This window comes from Myxocyprinus asiaticus, chromosome 31 (assembly GCF_019703515.2).
Source record: "Myxocyprinus asiaticus isolate MX2 ecotype Aquarium Trade chromosome 31, UBuf_Myxa_2, whole genome shotgun sequence".
Classification (NCBI taxonomy): domain Eukaryota; kingdom Metazoa; phylum Chordata; class Actinopteri; order Cypriniformes; family Catostomidae; genus Myxocyprinus; species Myxocyprinus asiaticus.
Genome location: NC_059374.1, coordinates 10,070,030 through 10,082,174, shown reverse-complemented (window position 1 = coordinate 10,082,174; position 12,145 = coordinate 10,070,030). Strand labels below are relative to the sequence as shown.

At 37.1% G+C, this 12,145-nt stretch overlaps 1 protein-coding gene across 1 annotated transcript in view; it reads left to right on the top strand.

Moving 5' to 3' along the window:
* LOC127421988 (anoctamin-7-like) overlaps positions 1–11,304 on the top strand; it is a 30,333-nt gene extending 19,029 nt beyond the window's left edge. Inside the window, exons 13-24 of the mRNA XM_051665280.1 lie at positions 1,153–1,290; positions 1,402–1,500; positions 2,755–2,857; positions 2,938–3,049; positions 3,127–3,181; positions 3,977–4,074; positions 4,179–4,333; positions 6,278–6,483; positions 6,622–6,758; positions 8,830–8,920; positions 9,208–9,327; positions 9,559–11,304. Of these exons, the coding sequence (XP_051521240.1) occupies positions 1,153–1,290; positions 1,402–1,500; positions 2,755–2,857; positions 2,938–3,049; positions 3,127–3,181; positions 3,977–4,074; positions 4,179–4,333; positions 6,278–6,483; positions 6,622–6,758; positions 8,830–8,920; positions 9,208–9,327; positions 9,559–9,699 (1,455 nt within the window). The 3' untranslated portion in view covers positions 9,700–11,304. The remainder of the gene's footprint in view (positions 1–1,152; positions 1,291–1,401; positions 1,501–2,754; positions 2,858–2,937; positions 3,050–3,126; positions 3,182–3,976; positions 4,075–4,178; positions 4,334–6,277; positions 6,484–6,621; positions 6,759–8,829; positions 8,921–9,207; positions 9,328–9,558) is intronic.
* Positions 11,305–12,145: the final 841 nt, after the last annotated feature.

Below are 12,145 nucleotides of genomic sequence, written 5' to 3'. Positions count from 1 at the left end.
TAGCATTTTATTGTAATTTGTTTCATTTAATATTTAGTCCTTTCAGATGGAAAACATTTATACATATAAATGATGCGATCAAAGTGCATTTGAACAGCGGTGAAACACTTTCTTATGATGTGTTACATTCATACGAGCAGACAGAGAAGTAAGTTTGAAGTAAGTTTGGAGAAGAAGAAATAGAAATAAACCTTGTGTAAATTGTCAGCTTTACGCTAAGCTAAAATGCTATTTCTAGCCATTTTACATGCACATGTTACCAGGCACGATCATATTTTTTTTATTAAGAAAATTCAAGTTGGGTCATAATTTCTTTTTTTCTAGTAAGACCTTTGATATTAGGGCAAAAGTCATATTCTTGATAATAATTTTTGTATTGTTTTCCTGTAAAAATATCTAAAAATCCTTAAAACAAGATCACTTAGACTGATCTTGTTTTAAAAACAACACTGCTTAATAATGTATTTTTAACATGTGTATTTTGTCTTACTGTACTGGCAGAGTTTTTATAGTCAAAACCAGTGGAAAAAATCTACCACTGCTGAAGAAGTAATCCAAAATATTTACAATACGTTACTGACCTTGAGTAATCTAACGGAATACGTTACAAATTACATTTTACAGCATGTATTCTGTAATCTGTGGTGGAATACATTTCAAAAGTAACCCTCCCAACCCTGTATATATGTAGAAAACATGTCTTGATTATTTTAAACTTGCAAATATCCTACCCTGTTTTACTGATAAGCAATGTTATGGCCATGCTGAATGTGTGCCCCTGCTTGTTTAAGTAAGAATCTATGATACATGATTTATTTTGAGATTGTGTGGGTTTATTTTGGTATGAGGATATGGTATTAATTTTATTTGTTCAGGTCTTGAAAAAGGTCTTTAAAAGTCTTAAATTTGATTTTAAAACTCTGCAGCAACCCTGTAATGAGCTAATCAGTAGAATCAAGTGTGTTAGATAATGGAAATATCCAAACTGGGCATTGCTGGGGTGCACTAGGACCAGGATTGATAACAACTAGTATAGATGCTATTTTGTTAATAGACAAGCACAGGTCACTATATAAAGCTTTGCCTACGTTGATACTAAATCGCTAATTTGATACTGAAATCTTCACTTGTTACGTGGACTTCTGATTTAAGGAGAGGCCAAGGCCAGAATTCACAGCATTGGCACCAATGACGATTCGTAATCCTGTGACTGGGGCTGAGGAGCCCTATTTCCCAGAGAGTCAACGACAGAGTCGGACTCTAACCGGAAATATGGTCATCCTTCTTATGGTAAGTCAATGTTTAAAGTTTATTGTTCAGTAATAATAATCCCAACAAACTACTGAAATTGTCATGACACAGGGCTTTTCACAGGTTAAATTCTATTCTTGTCCCATGCAGATTGCCATCGTTTTGATATTCCTAATGGCTATTATCCTCTATCGGACTATTATAAGCATCATTATCTACAGGTCTCACAGTGCCTTCTTCATATTCTCGGTAAGTTTCTTTTTATTTCTCATACCTGGACGTTTCAATATGATTTACATAATGATGAAAGATTGTGAAATGACAGTTACTGAAACAGCTGTCTTCTCTTAGATCAGACATATTTGCATATATTTTTACATTTGCAAACACTTTTATCCACAGTGACTTGCAAATGAGGAATACTAGTTACTTAAGTGATTCATCCTAGGATGACAGTAACATGAATAGTGCTTTGATACAAAATTCCAAAATTGGCTAGAAAAATATAAGCTAGAACTGAGGTGTAGGTGTAAGAATATAACAGTAAAAGATAGCACATGTATTTCACCCAGACGTTTATTTCATGTTTTGAAATAAAGATACATCTGGAAGATGAATTTTAGATTGTTTGCTCATCTGCAATATGTCTGTAAAACATTTACTTTCGGATGTCAAAAGGACATTCAGCAGATGTATTTGAGACATTTACGGTATGATTTAGAATGTATGTAATTCTGAACTTTTTAAGATGTTTCTCAGATGTTTGTACACAAAAATGAGAATGCAATGCTTTTTAGATGAAAGGCTCTTAAACAGACATCTTAGAGAAATAGGCTATGTATCCTATCTGGGTAGTAAAAAATTTTTTAAAGGATACTGAGGTTTCTAGCTGATCCAACATTGTTGAAAAGACCATCTTAACCAGCATGCAATTCCCATGTCTGTCTGGATAGTGGTGCTGGTCTAGCTGGTGCACCAGCATAGCCATGTTGTTCACCAGCAAAACTTGATGGTCGACCTGTGTGTTTTTTTTTTTTGTTTTTTTGTTTTTTTTCTGGGAATGCTGGTTAACCAGTAAGTCTTAAATAAGTCTTGCTGGTAAAGCTAGTCAAAAAGCCTTGTTGTAACACCAGCAAACCAGCATCCCGAGTGGTGGACCATCATTCAAAACAAATATAAACCATGCTTGTGACTAGCTATGCTTGTTTTTATAGCAGGGAAAGGTGGTGGACCACCTGTAACTACCAGCCTTTGGGAACCTGACTGATCTATTGTTTTTCCCACTCTGCTAGAAAAACCAGGTTATACCAGCTTAAATTTATCTTGCTGATTCTGTAACATGGTAGATGGTTTGTTGCTGGTCCATGATGGTCTACTAGCTTAGCCAAGTCCCCACCAACTGGAAGTCCCATTGGCCAGTCACCTAAACCAGCTTGTACCAGCTAGAAGCCAGCTGCCATGTTTCAAAACACAGCTAACATTGATGTCTTATTCCCCATATAGGCTGGGAGGATAGCCAGCCTAACTGGATCAATTCTAAATTTGGTGGTTATTATGTTGTTGTCCCGGCTCTATACATACCTTGCCCAAATTCTGACAAGATGGGGTAAGCTATTTCAGAACTATACATAAAATATATGTATTTCTTAATGCCACAACAAAATATAATCCACTTCCTTCTATTAGAAATGCACCGTACCCAGACTAAATATGAGGACGCGTTCATCCTCAAGGTTTTCATCTTCCAGTTTGTCAACTTCTACTCATCTCCTGTTTACATTTCCTTTTTCAAGGGCAGGTGGGTAATTATACAGTAAGCATTAGTAAATATGCATGGAAACTCAACTGACATCTAATATTGATTCTGTTCTACAGGTTTGTTGGCTACCCTGGAAACTACAACACACTCCTTGGAATCCGAAATGAGGATGTGAGTGTTAACACTGTTGGTAGTACATCCTCTGTGTCTTAATTTTTTGCCTTGTTATCCATTCTTATTGGACAAACCCTACCAAAACTGGCCACAATCTTTTTTTGTTGTCTGTTTGTGGTAGGAATAACCAAGCATTCATGGAATGTGCAGTTTTACAGATTTATACAGAATGCTCTGAAGATTTCCATATAATTTAAATTTAAACATCCATTGTTCACCAAGTTCTAACGTGCAAGCCCCTTGCACCTTGCACATTTGTTTATTAAATATTTTACCTAATTGGATAATGCTTTCAGCTACCAATAACTGTGGTGACTCTGTTTTCTTCAAATAGTAACTGGATCTATATCTTTTGTTGGTTCTTGAACAACATTCATGATAAAGAAACAAAGTCCTACACCTAATTCTAACCCCAACCTTACAATAAACTACCCATAAAATCAGAAGGAAATTATTGGTTGATAAGAATGTCGTTCAATCCCCTAAACCCAGCCCCAAGATAACCCTACAGTCTGATTGTTGATACGAATGTTGTTCCAAGACCAACAAGGACATTGATCCAAGAAAATGTTCTGCCTGGCAAAATCATGGTAAGCAATAATAGTGTAGTACCGTAAGCTCCATTAAACACATTTTACCATATATAAATATATTCCACAGAATTCCGCAGAATTTCCACTACAATCAACAGGGAAAATGAGGGAAAAGTGTCCAGATTGCGCATAGGTCTCAGAATAATTCTGTTAACCCATTAACGTGTTTGATTTGTGGTTCTGTTCTTGTTTTGTCCAGTGTGGCTCCTCTGGATGTCTCATTGAACTTGCTCAAGAGCTGTTGGTCATCATGGTAGGCAAACAGGTCATCAGCAACATTCAGGAATTTGTCTTGCCGTAGGTTTTGTCTAATGCATCTTCCACAAGATTATGTTAACCCATAATAGTATATTGTACTGTATGAAGAATTATGCCATGATCTCTTTCTTTCTTCACCACAGTAAATTAAAGACATGTTGGTACAAGAGGAAGTTGAAGCCAGCTTTCAGTTTAGAAGTGATAGATGAACCAGACACGAAGCCAGAGCACACGCCGTGGGAGGCGGACTATCAGCTGCTGGTGTGTGAGGGGCTGTTTGTTGAGTATCTAGAGATGGGTGAGTTCTCAAGTCTCTTCTATTATGTACTGTATAATATAAGACATAACTCATTATGGGGACACCATTATTTAGATATTTGAAAACAATAGTAAACAATTGTTTTCAATTGCAAAGGGATTTTTTATAGGTGAAGAGTGTAATTTCTTCACCACTGGTGTTACCAATGGAGTTGCAAAAATAGTGACCGTTTTCAACAACATGATCACACGGAAAGTCAAGCTTCCAAATGTTCCAGTACCCTGGCACTGGCCCCATCTTGCTCTGACAAGCGCTATCTCCCATCAGACATTTTTTCATCAATTCAGATGTGTTTACTACCCTTACAAAAAATCTAAACTAGCCGCAAACTTGCCGCACATTTGCAGCAAATTTGCTGCTCGTTATTTTCAAACGCAAATGAGCTTTTGATCCATCGCAAATGTTTGCCAGAAGTTTGCAGCTCTTTGCCGGTAGTGGTGAACCTCCGGCAAACCTTTGGCAACAATGGACAATTTGCCATGAACTCTCGATTTTCGTAAGGGAAGGGTTGGGATCTATGCCGTTTTCATGTATCGATAATTGGAAGATTTTCCAGATGATTATCATTATATATCGGGATTTTTTTCTTTTTTTTTTTCTTTTTTTTGTTTGTCTTTTGTCCTTTCAAACATATTTATCAACACAACTTTGGTGAAGTGTGAGCGGCAGGGTTAATTAAAGTGGGCTGCGCACTGGACACGTCTGGTGGACAACATGGCCCGTTCTAAAATTCTAACAATTATTTTCACACACCGTGTGCTTGCAACACCATGCAGCTCAGCTCGCATATTTAATTTCTCATTAAATTCGACCCAAATTATTATCAAAGGACATAGATTATTTACTCTAGTCATTACTGGATTATATATTGTGTATAAGTATCTTTCATAGAGCCTACACAATGTATTTTCAGTTACAAGCGTGTCTTTTTGTGGTTTGACAGTTTGAATCAAAGACCTTTTCAATGCTACATACAGAGAAATCGCATATTAAATGTAGCCATTTCTAATCGTACAGTTTGCACAGTTACACCAGTTTCGTACACTAATCTGCAAATTTATCAATATCACTTTGTAAATTCTTGAAGTACAAAAACCTTCGTAACTTTGGACTGCCTTCAGCTCGTAATGTATGTGTGATGCCTAGTTCATGCCATGACTGGCTTCAGTAAATGTTATGTCGCCCCCTTGTGGTCTCCCAAGCTATTACGTCAGACTAGAATGTATGGAATGCAACTGGCAGTGAATTAAAAGCACACAAATTAGGCTTCTAATGTAAATGTCGCTGATGTAAATATATCAGTGCTTTAAAAATGTATCGATAAAATAATGTGCCAGTCGATATTTTATGACATCCCTAGAGTTTACCTTCTCCTGTGGCACAACCGGAGGTGCATCAACAGCGTGGGAGGCCCTGGAATTGTTTGCAATTGGATAGACAAACAGAAAATAAAATAGTATGTGTGATTGTGAAAACAGATAAATTACAGGGCCATAATCACCATGAACACAATATTCAGATTTAAAATAAATAAATAAATAAAAATTGCAGACAACACACAAGCATTAAGCTGAAGCAAATTTGAAAGCAGAGTGCTGGGAAATTAAAAAGCCCAGGGAACTTATACAATTACTTTCCCGCAAGGAAAAATGTAATTATATTATCAAATCAGCAAAAACAAAATGGTAGATTCTTCGAAAATTATTACATTTGCCCCTGACCCAAAACTTGAATATGTGGTCACATGCTTGATCATTTAAAACATGTCACGTTTATGTGTTTAATCTTAAAATAATAAAATAATTAACTGTTTTTTTGCCATCTTATCTAAACTTTAATTTAGTATGCTTTGAAATAGGCTTTTAAAATGGGACCAGTTTGACTTGGTTGTACCGCTAATTTCATAAATCTTAATCTTATTAGTCCTGCAGTTTGGTTTCATCACCATCTTTGTGGCAGCCTGTCCCTTGGCACCGGTCTTCGCCTTGATTAATAACTGGGTGGAAGTGCGTCTTGATGCCCAGAAGTTTGTCTGTGAGTACCGCAGGCCTGTTGTGGAGAGAGCGCAAGACATTGGAATCTGGCTTATGGTCCTACAGTTCATCTCCTACCTGGCTGTCATTAGTAATGTATGTTCTTCTGTATTTCTAGTCATCATAATGTCTGTTTCTTGTGGCTACTCATTCAGGTTATTTGTTTTTTTTAGAGTTAGTTTGAGAGGCTGTATATTCTGTTTAGGCATGTTTGACTTCTGGTTTCTTCACCAGGCTTTCCTGATTGCCTTCACGTCTGATTTCCTGCCGCGCCTCTACTACCGCTACAACAAGGGAAGTATGAGTGGTTATATTAACTTTACCCTTTCAGTTGCCCCAGAGAACTTCACCCAAAGCCAGATGTCATGCAGGTAAAGACTAAGTTGTTGTTTTTTGTGTACATTTGCAAAAGACCCTTAAAATAAAACATAATTTTTTTTTAAATAAAGTTTGCGACCTTTGCTTGCCCCACCAAAAACATCACCTTTGGTCCGTATGTTTAATGTCACTTTGTTGCAACTCATTTAGGAGGATTTCATTAGTTTACCTAAGGCAAATTTTTTAAGGCAATTTTTTATTAAATGTATTGAAAATTCTGTCATTGTTTACTCACTGCTTAATTATTTAAGTTTAATTTTAATTTTTATTCATGTACTATATTCCAAGTCTTCCAAAGACAAATTATAGCTTTGTGTGAGGAACAAACCCAAATGTAAGTCTTTATTCAATGATCATCATCCATATCCGCCAGAACACTCCAATGCCACACTCATTTGAACATTTAAAAATCAAGAAGCGTTAAGACGTCAGTGATGTCAAATATCTAAAATATATATATAATAGTATAAGATAATCCATGGCTAGGTGTGCAAACATGAAGTGAAGCGTAGGTTGGTTGACTCTGCAAAGTACATTCAAATTGTTTAATGCACACCTAGCTGTGGATTATCCCACTGTCACTGATTTTTATAGCACAAATTTTGACAGGAATAATAACAATAAGGGTTAACTTTAGGTTCCTAGAGGTTGTAAGATTTAGATTTCTGCCCGTTCTGAATCAGACTATAAAGTAGTGCAGTAATATCACATTTATTTGAATGAATTAAATAAAAAGCTGTATGAATAATTGGAAAACTGAAAAAAATATTGAATTCCAACAACTCTTTAAAAACTGTGAATTTAAATACTCAATTCAGAAATAATTATAGCCACATAATGTGGAAGGGTTGGCACTCCTCAACATGTAATATATTTCTTACTTTATTTCCTATTCATGGTCAATTTCACATTAATGAGGAAAAACCAGCTTTGCTGACGTGACGTGATGAGGGGAAAACCATCCAAAACACTCTAAACCTGTAGACTTTGACCTCTGAAGCAGCGGTATGGCATCCATTTAGGCTGCACGATTGATTGAATTAAGGATTAAATCCCTGGACAGCAAAAGACGTATTTTAGGTCCCGGTTACCTTCTCTCCCCCTCCGTACTTTCCTAAAAAGCACTTTGGATGAGTAATACAGGGCTGATGAACACCGGTGTGTTTTCCGGGTTTCTTGTAGCGCTTCACGGTTGATTTAATGACGGCACTGCATGACTGGATGATTTTTTTTTGTGATGTGACTGTTAATCCCAGCTCTGAAACTATATTCACGTCTGGAGGTTGTTTAAACAGAGGTATAAAACTCTTGCAATGTGTCATTACAGAGGACAGCAGAGTAGGCACATTAAATAGAACAGTGATTAAAACAGACTGGAACCACCTGTGCATTAATCAGTTTTAACGCACACATTCCAGCCAATCAGAATCGAGTATTCGAACAGGCTGTGGTATAATGTAACTAAACGAATGTATTTATAAGCATAATAAAACATATTGTGGTTAAACACACAATAAGATTTGAAGATTGACAAGCCTGTGACAAAATCCTCTGAAGTGAGGTAAGAACATTATGACAACAAAATGGTTGCAGTGGAGATAAAAAGTTGCTACAGTAAAGTTTCATATATCCCTGGAGTATTTAATTTTGATTGATTTGTCATGGCATTCCGTGGTCAAATATTTTTTGTATAATGAGTGCTAAACTGGATATGACCGTTGTCCCAGCCAACCCATTTCCTACATGTGCTACTTTCACATCTCACATTATCCCTCCATGGTATCTTTCTTCTCACATAATAAAATTATTTAAACTCAAATCAATATTTAATGTCCATTTACTTCTTCATTTGGTTAGTAGCATTGTAATAAGTGGGATGATGTACAGTCAGCCAGTCATTATTGCAAAATAAACCCCTTCAGGGTCATACAAGACCTGATAATGACCAGTTGACTCTATGTTATACCTGAAGTATTTGTTTGCTTACTGTCATTTCTGTCTGTATTACTGTATAAAAATATTTGAATTAAAAAAAAGTAATTTAGCAGATACTTTCCTTCTCAGATATCGAGGCCAGAGAGATGAGAATGGACAGTACACACAGGATTACTTCAACCTGCTAGCCATTCGTCTGAGTTTTGTTATCATATTTGAGGTACAGTATAAAAAGTAAAATACTAAATAATACCATGTAAGCTTTTCACATTCAATTCAGATCACTAAGTAGGCCCATTATATGATAAAATAAAATGCCTTGCCACTTACAGATGTATATTTGCAAACCTAAATCCCAATCTCATTTATTTAAGCAGAATAAATATCAATTTGCTTTTCAAAATGACATCTTGCATATCATAGGAGAGATTTGTTAAACAGGACAGTAGATAATCATATGATTGTTTTTACAACATTTGAAGACCAAACACATTTTAAAACTTTCAGCATGTTGTACTCCTGATTGGACGAATTATTGACTGGATGGTGCCAGACATTCCAGAGGAGGTGGAAATTAAGATCAAAAGAGAGCATTATATGGCCAAAGAGGCACTTGCTGAGAATCAGGTGAGTTTATACTGTATGTAGATATAAAATAATATTTATGTGTTGGTTGTAAGAATGCATCAATGCATTGATCTGACAATGAAAGCATCACTGCAACAATTGTAATTATACTGTACAATAGTAGCATTTTCACTAGTTGTTTTAAATTGTTGGAACCACTTTGTGTATGTACATACTGTATACAGTATTGTTCTGTTCTCTTACTGTACATCTTGTCCTTCAATCCTGCAGTCGTTGAGCAAAACTGTTCTGGAGGACATGGAGAGACAAAGCTCTGAGCTGCGACACAGATTAAGATTACAGAGTCCTACAGACATCATCTCCTCTTCCTTTTGTCCATCTCCTGTACATGAAGACAAACCTCCACTCTGACAGTCTGATATTTTAGACTTTTGATAAGGCAAACTAGTGACTCCACAATGAGTAGATGTTTTTGTAACCGTTGATAATTAATAGTGCTACATTGGTCCCATTGTGATAAATTCTAAAGGCATTATAATATAATGGTTACTACTGATAGACATAGCATGTGGCCCAGTTCAAATTCCATCTTGAATTGTATGTGGTATTAGAAATAGTGTGTCCCAAATCATACTTTGTAAAAACTAGTATGCCAAAGGTTCTGTGCATGCTTTTTTTGGGGTATGGAAGAGGAGTTCTCTTTCACCTTTTTATGTTAAATAACAATGGCAAGAAATGTGAGACCAGAGTTTTTTATTTATTTATTTATTTATTTTTTATCCACAGCAGTTTATAAAGAATCCACTCTACACACTTAAAAGATGACCATATTACCTTTAGCAGATATACAGGTTTAAAATGCATTGTCTTTCCTTGCAGAAAAACAGACCAATAATATTGATTACTCATCTTGCACTCAGGGGCAAATTAAAATTACTTTCCAACAAAAAGCTTGTTGATATGAGAATTTCAACTGACTCCCACTAATGCCACTTTCAACCAACTAGTAATAGCAAGTAGAAAATCTTGGTTCATGGCTGTGACGTAAACTAAAGGCTATAATATGTCAAGACAGGAAAGAAAACTGTGGTCATCAAGCAATTTCATGGGGTCTTTAAATGTATGAACCTAAAAGTGAAGATACAATACATTTTAATGTAATGAATGTAGTTAGATGACAAATTCATACAGTATGCAACAAGGTGGTGTTTGGTATCAAGATTTTATGATGGTATGTCTACTGTGTACTATTAACCACTATTTTAATACACACTAATTGTACTTTGCAATCACCATTAAAGTACAGTATATACACTATATTGCCAAAAGTATTCGCTCATCTGCTTTTAGATGCATATGAACTTAAGTGACATCCCATTCTTAATCCATAGGGTTCAATATGACGTCGGCCCACCCTTTGCAGCTATAACAGCTTCAACTCTTCTGGGAAGGCTTTCCACAAGGTTTAGGAGTGTGTTTATGGGAATTTTTGACCATTCTTCCAGAAGCGCATTTGTGAGGTCAGACACTGATGTTGGACGAGAAGGCCTGGCTCGCAGTCCTCGCTCTAATTCATCCCAAAGGTGCTCTATCGGGTTGAGGTCAGGACTCTGTGCAGGCCAGTCAAGTTCTTCCACACCAAACTCGCTCATCCATGTCTTTATGGACCTTGCTTTGTGCACTGGTGCGCAGTCATGTTGGAACAGGAAGGGGCCATCCCCAAACTGTTCCCACAAAGTTGGGAGCATGGAATTGTCCAAAATCTCTTGGTATGCAGAAGCATTCAGAGTTCCTTTCACTGGAACTAAGGGGCCAAGCCCAGCTCCTGAAAAACAACCCCACACCATAATCCCCCCTCCACCAAACTTCACAGTTGGCACAATGCAGTCAGACAAGTACCGTTCTCCTGGCAACCGCCAAACCCAGACTCGTCCATCAGATTGCCAGATGGAGAAGCGTGATTCGCCACTCCAGAGAACGCGTCTCCACTGCACTAGAGTCCAGTGGCGGCGTGCTTTACACCACTGCATCCGACGCTTTGCATTGCACTTGGTGATGTATGGCTTGGATGCAGCTGCTCGGCCATGGAAACCCATTCCATGAAGCTCTCTATGCACTGTTCTTGAGCTAATCTGAAGGCCACATGGACTTTGGAGGTCTGTAGCGATTGACTCTGCAGAAAGTGGGCAAGCTCTGCGCACTATGCGCCTCAGCATCCGCTGACCCCGCTCTGTCATTTTACGTGGCCTACCACTTCGTGGCTGAGTTGCTGTCATTCCCAATCGCTTCCATTTTGTTATAATACCACTGACAGTTGACTGTGGAATATATAGTAGGGAGGAAATTTCACGACTGGACTTGTTGCACAGGTGGCATCCTATCACAGTACCACACTGGAATTCACTGAGCTCCTGAGAGCGGCCCATTCTTTCACAAATGTTTGTAAGCAGTCTGCATGCCTAGGTGCTTCATTTTATACACCTGTGGCCATGGAAGTGATTGGAACACCTGAATTCAATTATTTGGATGGGTGAGCGAATACTTTTGGCAATATAGTGTATATTTTAGTGCATAATGTAAGGATGCAAAGTGGAATGCTGCACTACACTTTCTGGCTTATTGAGCAGTAGTGCACTCTGCTGTTCACAGGATCAGTCACAACAGTATAACAGACATGAAGTCCTTATGAATAATGAGCTCTCTTCAGTACCATTTCAAAGTTATGTGACTTGTTTTTTAGACAATTATATTGAATCTCAATTATATGGAAAATCTTCACTACATCCTCAATATCTCTCTCATATTCATAAATGTGTATGCAGGTTGATTATTTCGGATAAGTGTGTTTTGTCCCTTG